This window comes from Ornithorhynchus anatinus, chromosome X1, assembly GCF_004115215.2.
Source record: "Ornithorhynchus anatinus isolate Pmale09 chromosome X1, mOrnAna1.pri.v4, whole genome shotgun sequence".
In the NCBI taxonomy this organism is placed as follows: Eukaryota; Metazoa; Chordata; class Mammalia; order Monotremata; family Ornithorhynchidae; genus Ornithorhynchus; species Ornithorhynchus anatinus.
This window is the reverse complement of record NC_041749.1, coordinates 76,307,280-76,331,643: the sequence shown is the minus strand read 5'-3', so window position 1 is coordinate 76,331,643 and position 24,364 is coordinate 76,307,280. Positions and strand designations below refer to the sequence as shown.

Here is a 24,364-nt window from a genome sequence, read left to right as displayed (position 1 = left end):
TTTAGTTGCCATTGTTTTTACGAGATGTTCTTCCCTTTGACTCTATTTACTGCCATTGTTCTTGTCTGTCCATCTCCCCCGATTAGACTGTAAGCCCGTCAAAGAGCAGGGACTGTCTCTATCTGTTACCCACTTGTTCATTCCAAGCACTTAGTACAGTGCTCTGCACATAGTAAGCGCTCAATAAATACTATTGAATGAATAAAAGGGGGAGACAGACAGCAAAACAAAACAAGTAGTCAGGCAGATGTAAACACATCTGGATCTGGTTTTGCTGACTCTCTCTTGCTCACCCTATCCATTATATTCGAATTTGGTATCTAAGTTTTGAGTGCTTAAAAAATTTCTGAAGGTATCAATAGTATTTCTCAGGCTCCTCCTCCAAGAACTCTGATACTCTAGCTCTCATATGCTACAAAGATGGTAACTACGATTCTGTGGCTTAGAATCATGATCCAAGACATATTAGAGAACTAATAATAATGTTGGTATTTGTTAAGCGCTTACTATGTGCAGAGCACTGTTCTAAGCGCTGGGGTAGACACAGGGGAATCAGGTTGTCCCACGTGGGGCTCACAGTCTTCATCCCCATTTTACAGATGAGGGAACTGAGGCACAGAGAAGTTAAGTGACTTGCCCACAGTCACACAGCCGACAAGCGGCAGAGCTGGGATTCGAACTCACGAGCCCTGACTCCAAAGCCCGTGCTCTTTCCACTGCGCCACGCTGCTGTTCAACAGTTAGAGATCAAAAGACACTATAACTAAACTCTGCAAGCAAGTACTGCATGCAGGTATTACTGATAAGTATTCCAAAACTGAGGTCAACAGTTCTGAAAGTGATGTGATATTTCCAGTAGTAATAGTAATAATAATGATGACGGCATTTGTTAAGTGCTTACTATGTGCAGTGCACTATGTGAAGGCAGTGGAGAAGCCATTGTTAAGCGAACAGTTGAAAATGCTGGCTAGGGGAGAAAGGAGTGGACAAGTGTTTTGATAAGGTGCAAAGGGATGGGGTTGGTTTTGCAGGTGGAGGAGTAAGATTTTGAGAAAAGGCAGGACATCTCCTCTTGAGATACTGCTGAGAAAGATCGGAGAGTTGAAGAAAGGGCAGGAGGAGGGAGGGTCTGGAGAGGAGTGGTGGAGATTTTAGGGATCTTCCTAAAGTTGCTAACGATCTTTTGTGGGTTTATTTGAGGCTTAAGATAGCACACAGGAGCAGCTTGAATTTACCTGATTGTGTGGTAGAGTAATAAGAATAATAATGATGGTATTTGTTCAGCACTTACTATGTGCCAAACACTGTTCTAAGCACTGGGGGAGTTATAAGGTTATCAGGTTGTCCCAGGTGGGGCTCACAGTCTTAACCCCATTTTACAGATGAGGTAACTGAGGCACAGAGAAGTTAAGTGACATGCCCCAAGTCACACAGATGACAAGTGGCAGAGCTAGGATTAGAACCCACAACCTTTGACTCCCAAGCCCATGCTCTTTCCACTAAGCCACGCTGCTTCTCACAATACTAGAGAAGAAGTATTAGAGAAGCAGCGTGGCTCAGTGGAAAAAGCACTGGCTGGGGAGTAAGAGGTCATGGGTTCAAATCCCGGCTCTGCCACTTGTCAGCTGTGTGACTGTGGGCAAGTCACTTAACTTCTCTGTGCCTCAATTACCTCATCTGTAAAATGGGGATTAAGACTGTGAGCCCCACGTGGGACAACCTGATTCCCCTGTGTCTACCCCAGCGCTTAGAACAGTGCTCTGCACATAGTAAGCGCTTTTAACAAATACCAACATTATTATCCTCTCTGCAGTCTTGCATTTCCTCCTGCCTTCAAGACAGCTCTGAACTGGACGTCCCACTGACACCTCAAACTTAACATGTCCAAAACAGAAACTCCTTTCCTTCCCACCCAAACCCTGTCCTCCCCATGACTTTCCCATAACTCTAGACAGTACCACCATCCTTCCTGTCTCACAAGCCCTAACCTAGGCATTTTCCTTGACTCCTCTCTCTTATTCAACCCACATATTCAATCTATCACAAATTCTGTTGGTTCAACCTTCATAACATGGCTAACATTCACCTTTTCTTTTCCATCCAAATGACTACCATGTTAATCCAAGCATTTATCCTATCCTGCCTTGATTACTGTATCAGCCTCCTTGCTGACCTCCCTGCCTCCTGTCTCTTCCCATTCCAGTTCATACTTCACTCTGCTGCCTGGCTCATATTTTCTACAAAAACATTCAATCCATGTTTCCTCAAGAACCTCCAGTGGTTGCCCATCCATCTCCACATCAAACAGAAACTCCTTACCATCGGCTTTAAAGCATTCAATCACCTTGCCCCTTCCTGCTCTCCTACTACAACCCAGCCCACACACTTTGCTCCTCTAATACCAAAATACTCACTGTACATCAATCTCATCTATCTCATGTCCTGCCTCTGACCTGGGAACGCCCCCCCCCCCATATCGGAAGCACTCTCCCAAGTGCTTAGTACAGTGCTCAGCACACAGTAAGCGCTCAGTAAATACTACTGATTGATTGACTGATTGAATTTCATTATTTCAAAGGTTGCACTGCACACATTTGGCAATAGCCTTCTTAGCAGCCAATCAGTTCACAAGATGCAGCTCTCCAACCCTATACCCTTGTGGAATTGGCAGTGGATTGCCTCACCTTTGGCTTGAGTTCTCCTGGGAGTTTGAACAGTAAGTTAGATTGACATGGATTCCCCTGTTATTTCAATGAGAAGTAGCATGGTCTAGTGGATACGGCATGGGCCTGGGAGTCAGAAGATCCTGGGTTCTAACCCCGGTTCTGCCACTTGTCTGCTGTGTGACCTTATCTAAGTCACAACTTCTCTGTGCCTCATTTACAACATCTATAAAATGGGGATTATGACTACGCTCTCCACGTAGGACAAGGACTGTGTCCAACATGATTAGCCTGTATCTACCCCACTGCTTAGTACAGTGCCTTGGCACATAGTAAGCACTTAAATACCATAAAAAATTTTAAAAATGAAAGTGTCTATTTTAAAATTGATTTTTTTTTTACAGTTTTTGTTAAGATTAGAAAACCGTGGGGCTTATTCAGCTACAGGAAACCCCACCACCATAGATTTCATTCTGAAAACATTTTAATGGAGTTAGAATCACTATTGAGTTGACATAATTGAGTCTGTCCTTTCAATTGCTCTTGATGAACTAAGATTAGACAAAACATATGATGATGCATGTCAGGAATGGGGTCGAGAACAGGTCTGGAATGAAATTTTAATGAACCTGGTAACTTACCTGCTGGCTCGATAACAGAGGTTGTGAAGATACCTTCGGCACTGAAGCAACTGTAGTTGGTTGTACCACTGGAAAAGATATTGCTGGCTCAGGGTAATGTGGTCGTGTAGAAAGGACAACAGATGGCGTATGAACCACAGTCAGTCCAGGCTGAAGGGAACAAACAAAAATCCTCAAATTTCATTCAATTCCTAAAAGCAAAAGTTTTCACAGTAGCTGTTCTTTAAATTTATCTCGATTTCCATTCATAGATGTAATTAAAAATGGAAGGACTACAGGTGAAAGCAAAAAGGGAAGATGTACAAATCTCATGGGCAAGTTGTCTAGTACACTGAGGAGGAAAAAACTCTAAGGCCAATAGAGCTATTGGTAATGCATTGTTTTACTCATGGATGTAAGTAAATATGAATATACAATCAATATAAATGGTGCTATGGACAGAGAGCCTATCTATGCATGCAAGTGTGACTGAAAAGACACCCTCATGACTAGCATTTATTTCCTCATGATATACACCTAAAGATAATTCCTTGCTGCACTTGTCCTATACAGGGCATATCTGTTTCTGAGCATGATTCTTACCCCAGTTGTTGCTAAGGCTTTGCTCAAGGATAATAGCTCTGTTCTAATGGCAGAAGAAAGGACAGCCTGGCGGGCAGCAGTGGTCTCCCAACAGCCCTCTCCATTCCACTCCCTGCTTACTTGTGCTCCTTTTCAAATTGCCATATAGCAATTTCTTAGGTATTGTGCTAAGAATTCTCCATTCTCCTCACTTGTCCTGCCCAGCAAAGCTATCTTGCTGTAAGCACTGTCTCAGTGCTCGTGAGCTGACTGCACTCCAGGACCTTGTTGTTGATGATCTTGTCCTGCCACTGATTTTGGGTACAGGTCATAGATGGTGCCGGTGAAACTCTTCAAGAAGTTGGATATGTCTTCTGTAGTCGGTCCGCGAGTCACTCCATTAGTGTTATAGACCATCAAACCGGCAGCATGTGCCGTGCCCTGTTGTCAATACACTCCATCAATCTTCCAAAAGCCATGCTTTTTTAAAATTCTGTTACTACTTCTATCCAATGTACTGCCCAGTGAAAGCAGAATTTGGTGTCAGCATTAAATTCTGTGCTCTGAAGATCTGTGGTGGTGTGTAGGATTCCCAGTTGTAGATGGGCACATAAGTGGTTTTCTTCATATTTATAGTCAGTACATAGCACTGTGCTGATTCTGCAAAATGACTCATATTCACCTGTGTCCCCACTTGTGTCTCTATCTCAAAAGCAGTTGTCTGCACACAGAATGATTGTCTCAAAGACCTTTGATAATGCTGGGATTTTGGTGAACTGGAAGAGCTTCCTGAGGATCAGAAATGTATTCTGACTAACTTTTCTGGTCAGCTGTTGCATCCTCAAGCTTGGTGGCCAAGACTAGGTTGAATAGGACTAAACCTACCATATATCCCTACTTCACTATGGTCAAATGGTAGGAAAAGTTCCCCAACAATGAGGTCTTGGAACACAGCTCACCAACTTGGAGTTTAAGGTCCTGATGGGTTATTCATTCATATGGCAATACCCTGGAAGCAGGAAGAGATGCGAGATTATAAAGCAAATGAGAGGTCAGGGCTGGTGAGGTGGATATGCGGGGCATCTGCATAAAGGTTGTAGCTGAAAGCACAGAGTACATGAGCCCCCTAAGTGAATGAATTGAGAGAGGAAGGGAGAGGGGAGAGAGAGGAGGAAATAGGGGCAAACAATGTCAAAAGAAGCTGAGAGATCAAAGGGGACAGAACAGAATTCATTTGATTGAATTAGAAAGAGGTCTTGAAGAGTTTCGTGAGCACAGTCTCAATAGAATGAAGTGGATGAAATCCAGATTGCAAGGGTTCAAGGGAATTGCTGGAGAGGAAGTGGTGGAAGACTTTATCCTGCGACCTAACAAAGGAAATGTGTGTACAGACCAAGACCTCTATTCTGCTTTTATAGACCTTAGACTGTTAGCCCCATGTGGGACAGGGCCTGCCCATCCTGAGTATCTTGTATCTACCCCAGTGCTTAGTAGAGTGCTTGGCACAAGGTAAATGCTTAACAAATACCACAATTACCTTTTAAAAGCATCGGACCACTTGGCAACTACTTTTCCAGATTAAATCAGATATATGTATCAGGCAATTCCACATTAAACTTTGTACACATTTTGATGAAGTCACTACTCTGAGGGGCAAGTAGCAAGGTAATTGTCCAGCTTAAAAGAACTGTTGTTAGGTAACTGCAGTATGTTAGGGTTGGGCATTGAATCTCTTATTTTGTTACATGATTTATGTTTTTTGTTCTAATGTTTTTAAGTGGATTTCTTTTCAGCTTGTGATAGAAAAATAAAATGTTAATGTTGAGATGTTGTGCTTTGAATGGCTTCAACAAAAATTAACTAGTGGTTTAGTGGTGTTTGACATTACAGTAGATCACACATAAGGCACTTCATATTATTTTTCTAGAATTTTTTATGGTATATGTTAAGTGCCAGGTACTGTACTAAGCATTGGAGTAGATACAACCTAATTAGGTTGATCAGATTCTGGAATGGAACCTAATTTAAAACATATACACTTATGGGAAAATAGACTCCATGATACATAATTTTCAAGGAATATAACCCTACTGTATCGTGGGGTGTACCTGCACTGGATCAAAGATCCTTTCTTGTTTGCTTCTCATGTCAGTCATAGCTATGAAGAAATGAAGTTACCCCATCACACTGGCAACATTTCGCTGGCAAGACTACTACCTCTGTTTTACATCTGGAATTGCCCTTAAGGAGCCTCGTGTGCTTTTACAAAGTGTCTACCTCACAGCCATAAGAGTAGACACCTGTGGGCAGCTTCAAAGTAACACAGAAGATGCACTGCATTTTCTTGACAATGTCACATGTGAAGAACTGCATAACACTTCATATCATGAAGACAGGTTTAAGTTCCTCCCCAAGACTGGGCCATTGAAGGAAGTCACAGGTGAACCAGATTTGGAATTAAACTAACCTTGAAGTGGTGAGGCACTTTGATAATGGGTATGAAAAGCCCTGAAAATTTAGCCTTTTCCATTTTTGGACCCTTTCCAGAATGCAGCAGATGGGCTACCATGCCTGGCAATCATGCTCAATTATCATCAACCCAGTGGACTTTGCTGACATGTCCAATTTTACCGACTGAGATTTAGTTGCTTCCTCTTCGTTTCCCTGCAATGCTTTCCCTCATTAATACTCCAAGAAGATTTGCTGCTAGTTTTCAGAGCCACTGATGAATACCTTGTAGCTACAGCCATTGCAAATCAGAGAGCTCTGATTAATAATTATAGTAAACTATATATTTCCTGCAGGGTCTAGGAGTCTTAGAGTGACATTTTTATTACAATCAATCAATGATATTTATTGAGAGCCTACTGTATCCTTACTGTGTACTGTGTACTCTATTACTGTGTATTCTATTAAGCACTTGGGAGAATAAGATATGACAGAGTTGGAAGACATATTCCCAGCCCAAAAGGAACATAGAGGGGGAATCAGACATTCAGATTCAGATTTTACTGCTACCACAAGGGGGTTCTTGCTGAATTCTTGAGGATACCATAATAAGGATGGGTTACTGAACTGAGGGTTCCAGAGCCATTTCACCTTTCCTTAACATTAGAGTCAAACATAGAACTAAATAAGTACAACATCCACAAGAAGCAGCATGCCCTAATGGAAGGAGCACAGGCCTGGGAACAGAGGACCTGGGTTCTAACCCCAGTTCCACCTCTTGTCTGCTGTGTGCCCTTGGGCAAGTCACTTAACTTCTCTGTGCCTCTATTACCTCATCTGTAAATTGGGGATTAAACTTTGAGTCCTGTGTGGAACAGGGACTGTGTCCAACCGATTACCTTGTATCTACCCCAGGGCTTAGTACAGTGCATGGCACAGAGTAAGCCCTTAACACATGCCATAAAAAGCTGTGGTACTTGTTAAGTGCTTAAAGACAAAATACTATCCTCAGGCTATGTTTATGGGTGACTTGAAAGGAACATTTGTGACGATTTCAAAAGCATGAGACTTTTCTTTCACTTCTGAATCTGCTTCATCATGTTATCTAAATAGAATGAAGGTGGACAAATAGCACAAAAGAATAAGTTCTGAACAAAGTAAGAACTTGGCACATATGCCTTGTCTAAGCTTCTAAGTCTTCTAATATATCTGACTAGTGCCAGTGTGACATAGCTTAAATCGATTCCCACTTCACTTGTATACCTGTATTTTCAGTTACATACTTAGACAGCAGTAGAGCCATTTTCTGGATAAAGTATGCAGATGTTTACAATATGATGAAAACATATAAACATTACCCCAAAATGACTGAGATAGGAGAAGAAGGAGACTGAGAAAGAAAATTACGAAATGGGAAACAGTCATAACACAGAGAGCTATAAAGCAAATTGAAAGCAGGTCATAGGGTTATGAGGCAACGTTAAATCAATGAGGCAGCATGGCCTAGTAGACAGAATATGAACCTGTAAACTAGAGGACCTAAATTCTAATCCCAACTCTACCAATTGCCTGCTGTGTGACCTTGGGAAAGTCATTTAACTTCTCTGTTCCTTAGTTTCCTCATCTGCCAATACAAATGGGTTTTAAATACCTGTTCTCCCTTCTACTTAGACTGTGAGCCCTATGTGGAATGGGGACTGTGTCCAATCTGATAAACCTATACCTACCCCAGTGTTTAGAACAGTGCTTGACACATAGTAAGCACTTAAATACCATTACTATTATTATGAATACAACCAAGAGTTAGAACTCACGATTGCAGGTTGCTGGTAGTGGCCCAGAGATGGCAGACTTTGTGGTAAGGCCTGCCCATCACTCACAGGTGGGCTGTAGATTTGCTGGATTACAGGAGGTATTGTATCAGGCAAAGAAGGGTAGATCACACCTTGTTGGCTGCTCTGTGAATCTGAATATACAGTAGATCCCTGGCCACTGTCAAATGTGCTGTCCGCTGAAAGAACAAGACAGGTTGCTTTGGAATCGAAGTTTACATTAACACTTTTCACGAAGAGCTATGTCCAAGTTCTACTAAATGGGAATTTCAGCTCACAGACTCCCCATCACACTGTTTGGTTAAAAGTGACTTACTCTGTTTTATCCCAATTAAGTAGCAGTCCACAAAATCTTACCAACCTGCCACATCTTGCAGAGGCTCAGTCCTGAACTGTTGAACTCAGGACATGCTTTAGGGAGGACCATGTGCTCCTTGACCCCTTTTTTGAGCATCTGCAGGCTGGGGTGGACCAGGAGACCTGAGGCTTTCCCAGGTGAACCTACAACCCCCACACTTGCTGGAATGGGCTGTAGAGTCCCTTAACATCACAATAGCCAATGTAATAACCACACATACCAATGCATTCTACATACGTGGCCCCAGTCCCCAAGGATTGAGATGGTAGGCCCAGTCAGATGTCAGGTGAACTAAATTCCCGCATTATTAGGACTCCAATTGTTCAGCACGTGTGAAGCTCTCTTACAAGGTACACAGATAGTGAATCAACATTCATCCTACAGACATAAATTCTTAATTTCCTTGGGTGAGAAACTATTTTTAGAGTTAGATTATATTCCAAGATCCTTCAAAGGAGGGCAACATAGGTAAATGCTAGTAACTAAAATAGAACTTGCTAGTGATGTCCATTATACATATATATCCATTTTTAAGAGATAGAAAAACAACATCCAAGAACAGTGCAATCTCAAAACTTAATTCAAGGTCAGATAGTGAACCAGAAGCAACGTGTGCTATTGGAAAGAGCATAGGTCTGGGAGTCAGGAGATTCTGTCACTTGTCTGCTGTGTGACCTTGGACAAATCACTTCACTTCTCTGGGCCTCAGTTACCTCATCTGTAAAATGGGGATCAATTAAGATTGTGAGCCCCTGTGGGTCATGGACTGTGTCCAAACTGATTGTCTTGTTTCTGCTCCAGGGCTTGGTACAGTGCCTGGCACATAGGAAATGCTTAACAAATACCACTGAAAAAAAATTACGGCTCCTCCATTTGTCTGCTGTGTGATCTTGGGCAAGTCACTTAAATTCTCTATGCCTCTGTTTCCTCATCTGTAAAATGGGGATTAAGACTGGGAGCCCCATGAGGGCCATGGACTGGGTCCAACCTGATTAGCTTGTAGCTACTTCAATGCTCAGAACAGTACTTGACACATAGTACACACTTAACAAATGCCACTAAAAAAAATACCTGTGAACCCCATGTGGGACAGAAATGTCTGATCTGATGACCTTGATTCTACCCCAGAACTTAGTACACTTAGCACTTAACAAATGTTACAATTATTATTAGAAGTAGGATTTCCGATCCTCAATTTAGTGCTTTATTCATCACCAAAAATCATCCTTATTCAATTATTCAGGAGTATAATTCTCAGCTTCATCACTGTTCATACTACAGAACTGGCTGGAATTCAAGTTGGGAAACTGCACAACCATGAAAATAGGATCATCAAGGCATCTTTGTCAAATAGCAGTGAGGATTATAATGGTTTGACTGAATATTGTGGGTGCAAAAGGGGGCTTTTCAAGTTCACCGGAGCTTATATAATATATTTGCACAATTAGCAAACTTGCTTCTCCACAACTATTGTTCCCCTCAGTGGAAAAATTCAAGATGATACCCATGAAAATTGTGCGTTGTACAGCTTTCATTCTAGTAAAAAAGGCAAAACAACTGCTGGTAAACACCACGGACTCCCTCTGCTGACAGATCCTGTAGGCACACAAAATCTGAACCCAGCTTACCTCAGTGTTTCCACTGAATGAATATCAGCCAGTTCTCAAATGTAGCTAAATACAGACACCAGTGATGATAGGACAGCAAACTCTCCACAACATTTGTAACTCAATCTCCTTTGCATAGCTTGAATTTTTTAGATAAAAGAAGGAGATGTTCTCTCGTTCCCCCGCTGCCCCAGATTCCTACAGAAGACTTGCTAAAAATAACCTGTCCTCCACTTGGAGCCTGGAGCTAAAGGAAAGCAAGGAGACACTGGCATGTTGAAAAAGGTAGTTGAAATAGGGACAATTTACCTTTGGCCCAGCAAGAGTTCAATATATTTGGAAAAGTGAGTGTTATTATCTCTTCCTCTCTCTCTCTCTTTAAATAAATGAATAAATGAAGTGAAATTAGTTAAATTAGAGAGACTGCCTCTCTTCCATGTATTTTAAGAAAGTTGTATTGAAGACAATATAGAAGGAAATCCAACTGTTGCTGAGTGTAAGCCTAAGCAATATCAATTCTCTCTGGATTAACTGCCCATCACTCATTCATTCAGATGAGCTTGCTCTTGCCATCTACATTAGAAATTTATCCGGAGAGGGGAAAAAACAGATATGAAATTTCAAGGGTTCCAACCTCTTGATAAATTACTAAAGTGGCAAGGGAGTTTCATCAGTAAGAAGTGCTTTCTCTCTTATTTGAGTTTAAATTCTCAAAGCTTCTTCGATTTATTTTTCCCCTCTGTATTGTCCCAATAGCTAATATGCGTACACGCGATTAACCTAGGAGTGATTAGGAAACTGCATCGGGGCAACGGCAATTATAAACTAAGCCTATGTGTTTAGGATATATCATAATGCACACTGATATTAAATTATTAACTTACAAGTCAAGATTTACTCCATCTCACCAAAGGACAGCTGTTTTCCCTAGGCTGTAGAATCTAAAAGCTCCATAAATCACCATAAGGCAGGGGATACTGGATTATGTGGCAGAGCATCACATGAATAAATTACAACTAGATTAGAAATCAAATTGGACTTTTAGCCCAGATTTATTTATGCTCAGTAAACTGCTTGCGTTAAGTCAAGGAAAGACATTAATATAATTTAGATACCTTCATTTGCTTAGCAAGCAAATGCCATCAGAAATTAGGTTTCTTAAAAGGCATCCAATTGCCTCTAATAAGCCTTTTCTTCGTAGACCCTGAAATCTAAAAGCTTTTTAGAACATCTTAATACATTTGACTTCCTGAACATACATAACGAAAAATCAACATGTTTGTTACTTTTCCAAGTACCTTCCAGAACTAACTTGAATTTTAATTAAATCCTGAAAATAGTAGTTCAGGTAATTTAATAAATGATCAGCTTCCCTCTTCCCCTTCCCTCCTTATCTTGACCAAAGGCAGAACAAGAAAAGCAGTGTGGCCTAAGTGGAAAGATCATGGGCCTGGGAGTCAGAGGGCCTGTGTTCTAATCCTGACCCTGCCACTGGTCTGCTGTGTGACCTTGGGGAAGTCCCTTAACTTCACTTAACTTCTCTGTGCCTCAGTTTCCTCAGCTGAAAAATGGGGATTCAGTTTCTGTTCTCCTTCTTACTGAGACTGTGAGCTCCATGTGGGACAGGGACTGTGTCTGAACTGATTAACTGGGATCTACCCCAATACTTAGAACAGGGCTAGGCACAAAGAAAAGTGCTTCACGAATAATAATAATAATAATAAAATGACCTGACCTGAAATTACAATAGAACATAACTAACCTATTTTCCTAATTGTAAAATCAGTCCCCAAGTTTGAGATGTCTTGCTTCACAATCAAATTTTGGCATTATAAGCAATCCCTCTAGGAGGCCGGGGGACTGAATTAGATGACATTTCAGGATCTCTTCTAACCCTGTGAATCTATACCACTGCATTATTATACATATTTTACCTATGTTTTCATAAATAAAGCACTTGAAGCTCTGAAATTCCTATAGGAAAAAGGCTATTTTTTTAAATGAGTTTGATAGGTGGCACCAAACATCATTTGATCAACAATACAAAACTGGACTCTTTCAGCTACAGCATCGAAAAAAAAAAAGTCTCCCACTGTCCTTCAAAATAAAGACTTGTATATTTGATAATACTAGTCCCAAAATACTATAAGTTGTCTTTCCAGAATGTTGAAAATGCATTTTTAAAATGAAGGGAGAAGGAGACACTGGAAATACTGATGTAATCAGCACTAGGTTTTCATGAAGAAATGCTCAAGCCTCACTTCAAAAACATGAGAAAAGACAAGGTTAGCTCCTTCACTAGAGAGAAGCAGCACGGCCTAGTGGATAGACCAAGGGCCTGGGTTCTAATCCCGGCTCCGCCATGTCTGCTGTGTGACTTTGGGCAAGTCGCTTAACTTCTCTGGGCCTCAGTTACCTCATCTGTAAAATAGGGATTAAGAGTATGAGCCCCGTGTGGGACAGGGACGGTGTTCAACTTGATTAATTTCTATCTACCCCAGTGCTTAGAACAGTGCTTGGCACATAGTAAGCGCTTAACAAGTACCATAATTATTTATTTTTATTAAACCAAACTTACATGCAACAGATGTGACACTTGCAGGCAGATTCTGCTGCAATAGCTTCTGGTCAACTTCTGCTTCCTCGGGCTCTGATTGACTGGGTTGGCCAGCATGGGATGTGTACATAACTTGAACTTGGAGCTGGGCTTGTGGCACCTTAGATTTATCAGAGGACTCAGAGTTCTGGCGTGTCTCTAATTGTGTGAGAGGCCGAATCCTTTCTCTTCTCCATTGGATTAATGCCACTCTGTCCCGTATTGATTTTGCCACTATCTTGACATCACTTTCATGAAAAAACCCAGATTCAATCTGCAAGAAAGTGACTTAAATGGTTATCCAATTACTTGCAATGGTGATAAAACCCCACAAATAGTACCCTAGAACCTATGCCCTTGAACCTCATCAAATGAATGGAGAAAACTTACCACATAATTTTCAATCTTTTGGATAAAAATAGGATGCATCCTTTTCTGGATGACTTAGAGTTTCACATACCTAGAGAGATAGGAGCCTAGACCAGAGAACCTCTTGAGGTTCCTTCCAGGGACAGGTAAAAAATTTACATTATTTTCCCACAACCTAAGAACATAAGCGTCATCATTATTGGGTCACACCAATGGTTTACCTATCCCAATTCTGTCTTCAACAGTGGCAACAAGATGCTTAGAGGAACAATGTGACAAGTTGCCATCCTTGACATCTATCCCAAGGGATAAGGATACGCCAGCTAAAATCCCTAAGAAATTATCCTTAAGAAAGATCTTCTAGACCACAAGCTCCTCCTCTAGACTATAAGCTTCTTGTGGGCAAAGAACATATCTATCAAATCTGTTGTTATTGTACTCTCTCAAGTGCTTAGTACAGTGCTCTGTACACAGTAAGTGCTCAATAAATGCGACTGATTGACAAATCAGCTACCCTGGCCAAATAGAGTTGCTCTTTAAGATGTGCAAACATGAAAGGAGTTTGGCAAAAAAAAAAAAAAATACTCATCATCCAATGCCTGACATCACCTAGCAATCAAATAGCAGAAGAGAAAGTCAAATTTGATTTTGCCTGGACTTGTTCACTCATTCATTTCAATCCGCGGTAATTTCAGGGACAAAACACAAAGGCTTATTAGTTCCCAAGGTGATTAGCAATCATTTCAAGAAGGCCCTTTTAAAGGTTTTCTAAAGAATTGCCCTGTACTTTAGAAGCTTTTCCCCAGTGTAAAATGTGGTTTGCATTGGCCACTGGTATTCAGGCTTTCATTTAGTATTGTTTGTCCATCTGAACAGAGAGTGTCTTCCCTATACGCCCCACCTCCCGCAGACACAAAAATGAAACTGGATTGAGTCATAGGAATTCACTTGGGAGTTTAGAGTCAGGTAGTACACAGGGTTACCAGCAGGGGGTCAAGCAACTATAAGCTGTGCTTAAGCAAGGTGAATAGCAGATGATAAACAAAGGGAGAGGCATTAATAGGTGAACCATGGACTGACATCACTTCTGAGGCTGGGGTTCTGGCAACAGGGGCTGAAATTCCCCATTGGAATGTTAATCGACCCCCTATTCAGGAGTCATGCTCCCCAAACCTGTTAGTCTAGGTTTTAGTGAAATAGTCGACCTCAATTCTGGTTCCTCTACCTCAATTCTGCTTCCTCCTTTTTGGCTGTGTTAGTGGGGCCTAAACCACACTTGGCTTGAGGAAGAAAATGAAGTGGCCATTTTTGTGGCTAGAAAAAGCTGCTATTCTCACAGAACCAGATGAAAAACGTGAGCAGCAGAGGGCTGCCTGATTCTTAAGATTTATAAAACATTGCCTGCCAACTATAGACTGGCTTTCATCCCACACTAGAGCAACATCATGGTGAGAGGCTATCTTCCATCTGTAACATAAGCTATGGAAAATAAAAGAAAGTTGCCAGCAGGATTCTGAAGGCCATCTTGTCCCATAAAGCACATGCTGACAAAGCCAAAATGAGACAGAGTACCAAATCATAGTTGAGAAACACTTTAGGCGAAGAGTGTCTTTGCACCCCAGTAGCTCATGAACCCAGGACTAGAAGAGCGGTTTTGAAAATAAACTGAATTTTAAATAAAATGAATAAAGAACAACTAAATATCTACAACTAGATATTGTTTTAGAAGAAACCAAATATCCGGCTTTGTTTAAAATCAGTTTAATGGGCCATCGATTGCTCCTGGAACCTAAGCATAATATGAAAAATAAAAAAAGTTTCAAAGGTCAGTTCAGTCACTGTCAAAGGTCAGATCAGTCACTGACATTTTAAAATCTACAGATGCGCATGAGTTTTCACAGTACACATGGCTGTGTGCCTATGATCCACTCAACAACAGTGCTGAGTATTAAAACACATTCAGTTAATATCTAGGTTTCCAGGGTTCTGGGCCTTAGATTTGGGTCCCAAACTTTGATGGGGAAAAATGACTTCTATTTGATACACACCAAATTAGAGACAGATTCCATTTTAACTATTTGCATCAAAACACTTTCCAACAAAGAAATAGGGGCTAGATGAAAACCCCCCAAAGAATGAAAAGACAAGTTAATTTTACAGCAAGTTTGAGGAAGGTATTTTTGACCATGGTCTCCTTAGGGATCACAGAGACTGAATTCTGTTGAAGCCCCTTGAAATGAGGCTAGAATAAACTTGACTTTTGACTAGTTTGATTTTAATCACAACCCTTCCATCTTTTTTTAATATACTTATAGATGTGGGTTTTATTGACTGTACCCTTGTCATTTATACAGCCTTGTTCTCCTTTGGCAGGCCTCCAAACACAACCACTTATGAAGTGCTTGCTGTTTCCCTCTGCTTATGTCAAACTGACTAGTCTAACAGTGTGCTCCCTTTACACTTAAAGAGATATCTGATCAAATCTGAGATGAACAAAAAGTAGGGAGTTGTAGATAAACTCCCTTTCCTCAAGGAAGGGAGGTGATTACAGTTTAAAAAAAAAATCTCAGAAAACTTTTCTTGTAGCAGGGGCAAAATCAGAAGTTCAAGTCAGAGTATACACACCTTACAAACAATAAAGCTTATAAGGATGGCACTCACAAACAGTGATTTAAACAGAGACAACTGGAATTAGACCAAATAATAAATTAAGGCTTTCTTAGAAAATATGCTGAAGACCCACCATATGATTTAGGAAAATTGTCAATCAAATCCTACTACAAAAACATATAGACCATTGTAATATGGCTGTTAATTAATAGTTGAATGGCAGGAAATCTCAGTACAGCAATTAAATATGACAGTCACATAAGATAGCATTCACTGAACTTTTGCTACTTTCTATTTTCAAATGTGGGGGGAAGAAGGGGAAGTAAAATCCATTCATCCTATTCAATGATGCCCTGAAGCTTTTAAGTTTAATCTTTATTCTACCCATTATTTTACTCTGTTCTTTGAGACTTCCTTTACTTACTACTTATATACAAATTTTTTTGGGGTCAGGAAAGTTCATTTTACCATTTCTTGTGCAACATCATCAGGAGTTTCCTTCTCCAGATCAAAAGTAAACTCAATGGCTCCATTATCTTTGGGTTTTCCTTTCAGTTTCTTAGGATCTTCAACCCAGAGCCTTAAGGCAATAGAAGATTTCCTACCATGGTCTTCTTCTGCAAGTTCCACTCTTACCCCAGTGTCTTCAGCAAAAAAGGCATGGCTTAATAAGTCTTTAATTTCATATCTGGCAAAGAAAAATAGCAAAAGTTCAAGAATCATACAGCAATTTGCAGAGACAAAATCACAGCCAACACTCCCAATGTTCAAAGAGGGCAGTGCCTTTGTTTCATTGAATTGGGATGACTGAATGAATGACCATATTGGAGAGGAATTTTCACAATAAGAACCACAACTGAAGCATCATTCACACGCGACCACGTACACTGGCATATGCAGGCATATACGTACAAGACCCGGGATTATAATAGGTCTATGCAGAGTGACTATTAAGTGGTTCGTGAAACTCTAACCCCAGAGTCTTGAGAAGAGTGGTCTACCTGGCTACCAAAAGCACAGGTGAAAGTATTGCAAATCATTAATTCATTCCTTGTCTACTCCCAACTACAGAGAAATTGTACATGAAAATAAAAATTAGGAGAACACGCACACATACGTGTGCACACACATTTTTGGGAGGAAAAAACACTTGGAAGCATTTAAGAACATGTACTTATCAAAGTGAGGCACAGAACTATGAGAATACCATGCAGTATTTATGTCTCTTGCATATTTTATAGTTGGTTGAATTTAGTTGGCAAGCACAATTGTATGACAAGATTGCTGCATGCCTATTAAATATTGCTGAATACTCCAGTTAACCTATCTCTACTGCCATTTGACTTGTTTTCCAATGTCACAGTGGCTCCCACACACTAACGAAAAGTCTAATACATCCCTACCACCAATTTCAGAGATTACCATAATCTGTCAGACAAGTGTGTTTCCCTTTGGCAACACATTTATTTGCTGGAAGCCAATTCATTTTTAGAAATCACATATAAAGCATAATTTTGTTTTTAGTTTCAACAAACCTTTCTTCCTTATTTTTGCAGATGCATTCTCCAATGATCTCTTTAATTTCAGGATCATGAACCTTTTCAAAACTTGCTGGCTTGATGCCCTACACAGGGAAAAAACAATTTTAGATATAGGAAAAAAACCCAACCAACCATAATTGGAGTAAATGTCAATTTCTAATCCAGGGAATTACCTGTTTTAAGATGCAATTACAACTCCCAGTCCTTTACCACCTTCTCCAAACTCATACAAAAAGTATTTGGTACAGAATTATATATTTAAAATTTTCTTGGATTTACTGAAATATTAAAATAAACTGATGATTTTCTACATGCCATTGTGCAATTCTCCCAGATCTTTACTACTAATAGTCAGGAGCCTTTTCTCCTTTTGCTTCATGGCAGCTAAATATTCACAAGAAAAAATTTCCTAAATTCTCAAAAATGTTCCCCTACTGTAATCATTTTTTTAAGCTTCAACATAACTTGCATTTGAATTTACTCCATAATTTCACTATTAGTTCTCAGTTTGGGGGGGGGGGGGGGTTCACTTTTTTTTATTACACTTAATGCTCATTTTAACACCTCTGCAAGACCCTTAGATTTGCATCTACTCATCTGGAAATGTGTTATTAAGAGACATGTTCAGTTTAACTCAAAACACAAACACACTTTTAAAGATGCCAAATACAGGAAAAGTTTGTTAAAGTTACCTGAACTTCTACCATGGGCTCAATTCAGTTTTGTGACTTCAATTCAGTCAGTTAGTCATTAGTATTTATTAACCCTGCTGTGTGCCAACTGCTGTAAAAGGGACCTGGGAGCACACAATAAAGGTAGAAGACATGGTCCTTGCTCTCAAGAAGCTAATGCCGAAAGCGTTATATTACTGAAGGCAGCAAAGTGGATATTCAATAGCAAAACAAATAAAAAGAGAATATCCATGATGGGTTTTACTGCTAAGTTGGCTTAAGAGAATAACAGCCTATTTCATGACAGAAAACTACACTATTTTACACATGTGGGAAGCACTGAGAAGCAGTGTGGCAGAGTGGTTAGAGCACAGGCTTGGGAGTCAGAAGGACCTGGGTTCTAATTCTGACCCTGCCACCTGTGTGACATTGGACAAGTTGCTTAACTTCTCTGGGCCTCAATTTCCTCATCTGTAAAATGGCGATTAAGGCTGTGAGCTCTATGAGGGGCATAGATTGTGTTCAACATGATTAGCTTGGATTTACTCCAGCACCTAGTACAGTGGCTGGCACATAGTAAACTCTTAACAAATACCATTAAATTTAAAAAAAACCATTGGTGCTAACTCGGGGGGGGGGGCGCAAAAGGAGCAACTACCCCCATGAGATTGATTCTGAGGAGGTAAAGTCATGAGTCTTGCTCCCATAGGAGTTGGTGACACTGGTGCTATTTGCATAAGAGACATTTGGTTGGTTTACCAAGTTGTCTGGGCGACTTATCAATCCTACCACTCCCGAGGAGAGGAGGTTGAACTACATTCAACATGACACTGCCTATCCCCTGGTCTCATAACAGGGTGTGTACTCTCCAAACTGCCCCTGTCTCCTCAATCCACGTGTTCCCCAACAGTCTCTGCCCTCCCTGCCTTTTCTGGGGGTCAGCTCTGGAGGAAAGTCCTGTCTCTGTCTTTCCCGACACTGGTCCCCCGGTCGGAAGGTCTGACGACTTTGTAATACAAACTATGTAAACACTAGAGCAGGAGGTGCCAAAAAAAACACTCCACTACGGGATCATCTTGAAACATTTCACCTGATTATGCTTCGTAGTGCAAAACATGCCAATTCATCTTGGAACCTCCCATAGTTTTAGGGGCAGGATGGGAAGCTGTAATAAAAATAATAATAATAGTGGTATTTGTTAAGCACTTACTACGTGCCAGGCATTGTAATAAGGGCTGGGATAGATACAAGGTAACTGGGTTGGACAGAGTCCGTCTCAAATAGGGGTCACGACCTTAATCCCCATTTTACAGATGAGGTAACTGAGGCTCAGAGAAGTGAAGCAACTAGCTAACATGTGACAGAGCTGGTATTAGAACCCCTGTCTTTCTGACTCCCTGGCCTGTGCTCTATAGCTAGCCTGCCCTGCCTCTTGGAGCAGAAAATGAGCCAAGAGGCCAGTGCAACACCATCGCTCGGGCCCTGCCAACAGGAGGAGGAAAATGCCACCACCTTTCTGGACCTCACAGAGCATTGCGAGGAAGCGGTTCCTCTCCCTCCCACCCTGCAGCCTGGTGAGAAGGAGTCATCTCGCCACCCTACCACCTTCTCACCTGATTGACCCAGGCAGCACCGGGAGTGGGATGGGGGTTGAGCTCTGGAGCCACTGTGGCAGCAGTCTGTCTACTACAGGGCAAGTCAAGTCCCATGCTATCCCTGGGCCAAGATTCACTGGCTGCTGTCTCCCTGGAAACAATCTAGCTTGTGATGGAGGTAGGCTGCTTAGACTGCCTGTGGATGTGGACTGTCACAGCAAAGGCTTCAGACCTCTAACCTCCATATGTGGAAGATCCCCCAGGCTGCTGGGGGAGAGGGCTTTGCACCCTGTCCTGGTATGGGCCAGAAAGGTGTTGGTGAGAAGTAGCATGATAGCCTAGTGGACAGAGCATGGACCTGGGAGTCAGAGGACCTGGCTTCTAATCCCGACTCTCCATTTTGTCTGCTGGGTGACCTTGGGCAAGTCATTTAACTTCTCTGTGCCTCAGTTTCCTTATCTACAAAATGGGGATAAAACACCTTATACCTTAGACTGTTAACTCTATGTGGAACAGGAGCTATGTCTGACCTGATTATCTTGTATCTTCCCCAGGGTTTAGTAGAGCCCTTGGCATAATGTTGGTATTTGTTAAGTGCTTACTATGTGCCGAGCACTGTTCTAAGCGCTGGGGTAGATACAGGGTAATCAGGTTGTCCCACGTGAGGCTCACAGTTAATCCCCATTTTACAGATGAGATAACTGAGGCACAGAGAAGTTAAGTGACTTGCCCACAGTCACACAGCTGACAAGTGGCAGAGCTGGGATTCGAACCCATGACCTCTGACTCCCAAGCCCATGCTTTAGTAAGAGCTCAACAAATAATAATGTTGGTATTTGTTAAGTGCTTACTATGTGCAGAGCACTGTTCTAAGCGCTGGGGTAGATACAAGGTAATCAGGTTGTCCGACATGGGGCTCCCAGTCTTAATCCCCATTTTACAGATGAGATAACTGAGGCACAGAGAAGTTAAGTGACTTGCCCACAGTCACACAGCTGACAAGTGGCAGAGCTGGGATTCGAATCCATGACCTCTGACTCCCAAGCCCGGGCTCTTTCCATTGAGCCATGCTACTTCCCTAATACTATTACCAAATACTATTATTAATATTATTGCTATTATTATTATTATTGGTCAAGGAGGAACACCTTTTGCTTTATCTTCCTTTCCCTTCCTACATCCCTCTCCTTTCGTCTCCTTCTCCTCCTCCGTTCCCTCTTTTTTTCCCCCCCTCCCTCCTCCCTTCTTCCCTCCGATCCCTTCCTCCCCTGCCCCGTCCAACTCCTGCCTCGAGTTTATGCCTACGCTTGAAAAGAAAAGTGGACACCCCTGGTGACAAGATTGAACAAGTTTCTGAAGCCCCTACTCACTGGGCCTCACTTTTGTCAATTTCTCTGTCAACCTCTTGCCCACATCCTCTCTCCTGCCTGGAACTCCCTCCCCTTCATATCTGACATGTCACCATTCTGCCCACTTTTAATCCTCTAGTAAAATTATATCTACTCCAGGAAGCCTTCCTTGAGTAATCATTCCCCTCTCCCCCCTATTTTCCCTCCCTTCTGCAACACTTATGCACTTGAGTCTGTATCCACTAAGCTCTCAGGTACTCTCCTCCCCTATACTAAGCGCTGGGGTAGGTACACGGTAATCAGGTTGGAAACAGTCCTTGTCCCACTTGGGGCTCACAGTCTTAATTTCCATTTTTGCAGATGAGGGAACTGAGATATAGAGAAGTTAAGTGACTTGCCCAAGGTCACACAGCAGACAGGTGGAGGCTTCAGGATTAGAACGTAGGTCCTTCTGACTCCCAAGCCCATATTCTTTCCTCTAAGCCAAACTGCTTCTCGACTTTCACTGATGTACATGTCCTATTACCTGGTTCCCTACCCTGCTTGTTATTTATTTCAATGGCTGTTCACCAGCCAGACTGTGAGCTCCTTGAGGGCAAGGAGAGTATCTACTTTATTATACTCTCCCAAGTGCTTAATACAGTGCTCCACACACAGTATGCAATCAAAAACTATCAAGCAATCAAACCCCTCAATGTAAAGTTAAATGCAAAGGTTAATGTTCATAAGCTACTGAACACCTAAAATATTAATGACTTCCCACTGTAATCCTCTGTAGGTTGGCATGACCTATACAGACCATTGAGAAAACTCTACTAGATTGAAAAATGTAGCAGACCACTTACCTAAGTCACCATAACACATTTGTTTCCCAGACTTTGCAATTTATTGACTTTACTATAGGGAGGAGAGTCCTGTAGACTTCTTCTGATACCTATGGTAAGTGCAAAACTGGATCTGGGTCCAAGCTCTTTAATGTCAGATGCTCATCAAGTACCTTTCAGAATCCTTTACTGATGATTTTGATTTGTCTCACTGCAAGGCAGACTAGATGACAGAGTGTTCTTAGGCTTGCAAATCATTCAGAAGGAACACACCCCCACTCTGCCTATGAAGAAGGCAGTCCTCAGGAAAACTTCAAATTCCCCCACACTGCTGTACTACACTGCCTCTCGACTGTTTAGATTGTTTGCAGAATCCACTCAGGGAAGGCTACGAGCTCAATCTGGCATTTCCTAGAGAGCAAAGAAATAATGATAGGAAGAGGGTGGCATGAGCTTCAGTCTGAAGAGACTGTCTGTTATGTTGGGAGGGATGCATTTCTATCGAACCATTTAAATGAAAAAAGTGAAATGAAAAATAAATTGTACGGTGAATCCGATGGCCAAGAGATGGTTCGGAATAGAGAAGTGGATTTGGTTTTCCACCCTCCCTCTGGTCTAGACTAAAGAAAGCAGCGTGGCTCAGTGGAAAGAGCACGGGCTTTGGAGTCAGGGCTCATGAGTTCTAATCCCAGCTCTGCCACTTGTCGGCTGTGTGACTGTGGGCAAGTCACTTAACTTCTCCGTGCCTCAGTTCCCTCATCTGTAAAATGGGGATTAAGACTGTGAGCCCCACGTGGGACAACCTGATTCCCCTATGTCTACCCCAGCGCTTAGAACAGTGCTCGGCACATAGTAAGCGCTTAACAAATACCAACATTAATACTGGAATACTGGATCAGTCTTTACCGGTCTCAGTTTCACTAGCTCCCCCTCTGGTGGCAAGAGAAAATTGAAAATGCCACACATGCCACCAAGGTTATAGAGAAGTTCAAAGATGTGGTTATAAATTTACTGGTTTGCAGCCTTGCAGATAAGCAACAGTTATTGTTTTGCCCATTACACATACATGATGCTGTGGAAAACAAATAGACTACGGCATCAATGTCAGCTTACTGCCAGCTCAGGTAACAAATGGCTATCTTCAAGGCTGAGCTAAAGGGGAGGATAAGGGTGAAAAGCGGAAACTATGCCTAAGATCATAGATACTACTTTAAAAAATAGCCAAAGAGATGTGAGGTGTTGATTCTGATAATGCTGGATTACAACCACAAATGCAAGTCCTTTACTTGACTCCATGGATCATTTAAACAGTGTTTGACACAGTGTAGCGAGTGGCTCATGATAATCCAATATCCATCATGCCTTTGGAATCAGAGCTGCTATGTTGATCTTAGGGTTAAATATAGTGGCTGCTGACTTTTAATTCTGCATACCCCTTTGCCCTGAATGTATGACTCAAAAGCAATGCACTTGAAATAAGCTTCAAAACAAGAGCCACATTCAAACACAGAGACTTTTGTTTAAAACCCAAAAGATAAGAGAGCAAAAGATCCAGTTGTAACTGTGCAGTTTCCTATTAAAGTTGCCGTGTGTAGCCTAAGCCAGCTGGTCTCTGAAACCTGCACATCTTCACCCTCTGCTTAACCTTCAAAGCACAACAGAAATAAGATTCGTTTATTTTAGTTTTCCTGCACCATCTTCTCATGAAGGAACTCAAGTCTGGAAAGTCTTCTCCCTGATCTTCCAGAACTGTACTGCAAGAAGAAAATGGAAAATCTGTCTAAAAAGGCACATTTATAATTTCTCAGTGCTAGACACGGCTAACTTGTGAAATCCTTTGGAAATATGTGTGTTAGGAACAGGATATAGGAAAATCTTTTAATACAATCAAGCACTATGCAATAAGGAATTGATTATACAGGAATATAACATTCCAAATGTAGGCATTTGCTACAGCAACACTAAAACAATTTCAAGCATTTCACCAAGCAAATAGAACTTTTAGAAAGAGCAAAGTGCAAAAGAAATGTGGATTTTCCCTACACAAAGCCAAATTCTAAAAGGGTGGCTAAGTACTACACCCAGTCTGGACCAGATATAACTGGCCGTGATATTATAATTAGTAGGAGAAGGGCAATGAAAGTGATTTATTTAAATTATACTGTAAACTAGCTAGAGACAAAGATTGGTCTTATTTCTGCAATCCAAGTAAGGGTCCAAATTGCTACGTGACATTCCAAAATTGCAAACAGCTATAAAATGATTTTTAAGGTTTCTCAAATGGATGCGCCCATAATAAAGCACACCCAGTTTTGCCACAACACATGCTTTGGCTGGAACATCATTAGGGAACTAGGCGATGTTCTTTTCACAACACGAACCTGTTTTGAACTTGGCATGCTGTGCCACTGAAGAAGCCTACTGTGAACATGTGTGCATATTCGAAAGGGGTACTTCAGTGTGGGTTTTCCTTAACGTAAGGCTTTGCAAGAACAACACCTTCATGTAAAGGAGAAGTGGGTGTGCAGAACTCACAACTCTGACTGAAAATTAAGGTCCAGAGTGGCAACTTTACCCGTGTGTACTGACGGTTCAAAATATAAAATCATTCTCTGGCCTTTTTGCGGTATTCATTAGTGCTTCAATTCCTTATTTCAAGTGATGACATACACTCCTGTGGCTCTTTTTTCAATGAAAAG

At 41.4% G+C, this 24,364-nt stretch overlaps 1 protein-coding gene across 7 annotated transcripts in view; it reads right to left on the bottom strand.

The window, feature by feature from the left end:
* The window catches only part of WNK2 (WNK lysine deficient protein kinase 2), a 150,515-nt gene that overhangs the window by 56,694 nt on the left and 69,457 nt on the right, over nt 1-24,364 (bottom strand). For all 7 annotated transcript variants that reach the window (XM_029050706.1, XM_029050704.1, XM_029050702.2 and 4 more), the window contains 5 exons: nt 17,221-17,309; nt 16,154-16,373; nt 12,689-12,980; nt 8,128-8,324; nt 3,305-3,454 (listed from right to left, as the gene is read on the bottom strand). In XM_029050706.1, coding sequence (XP_028906539.1) covers nt 3,305-3,454; nt 8,128-8,324; nt 12,689-12,980; nt 16,154-16,373; nt 17,221-17,309 — 948 coding nt within the window. The remainder of the gene's footprint in view (nt 1-3,304; nt 3,455-8,127; nt 8,325-12,688; nt 12,981-16,153; nt 16,374-17,220; nt 17,310-24,364) is intronic.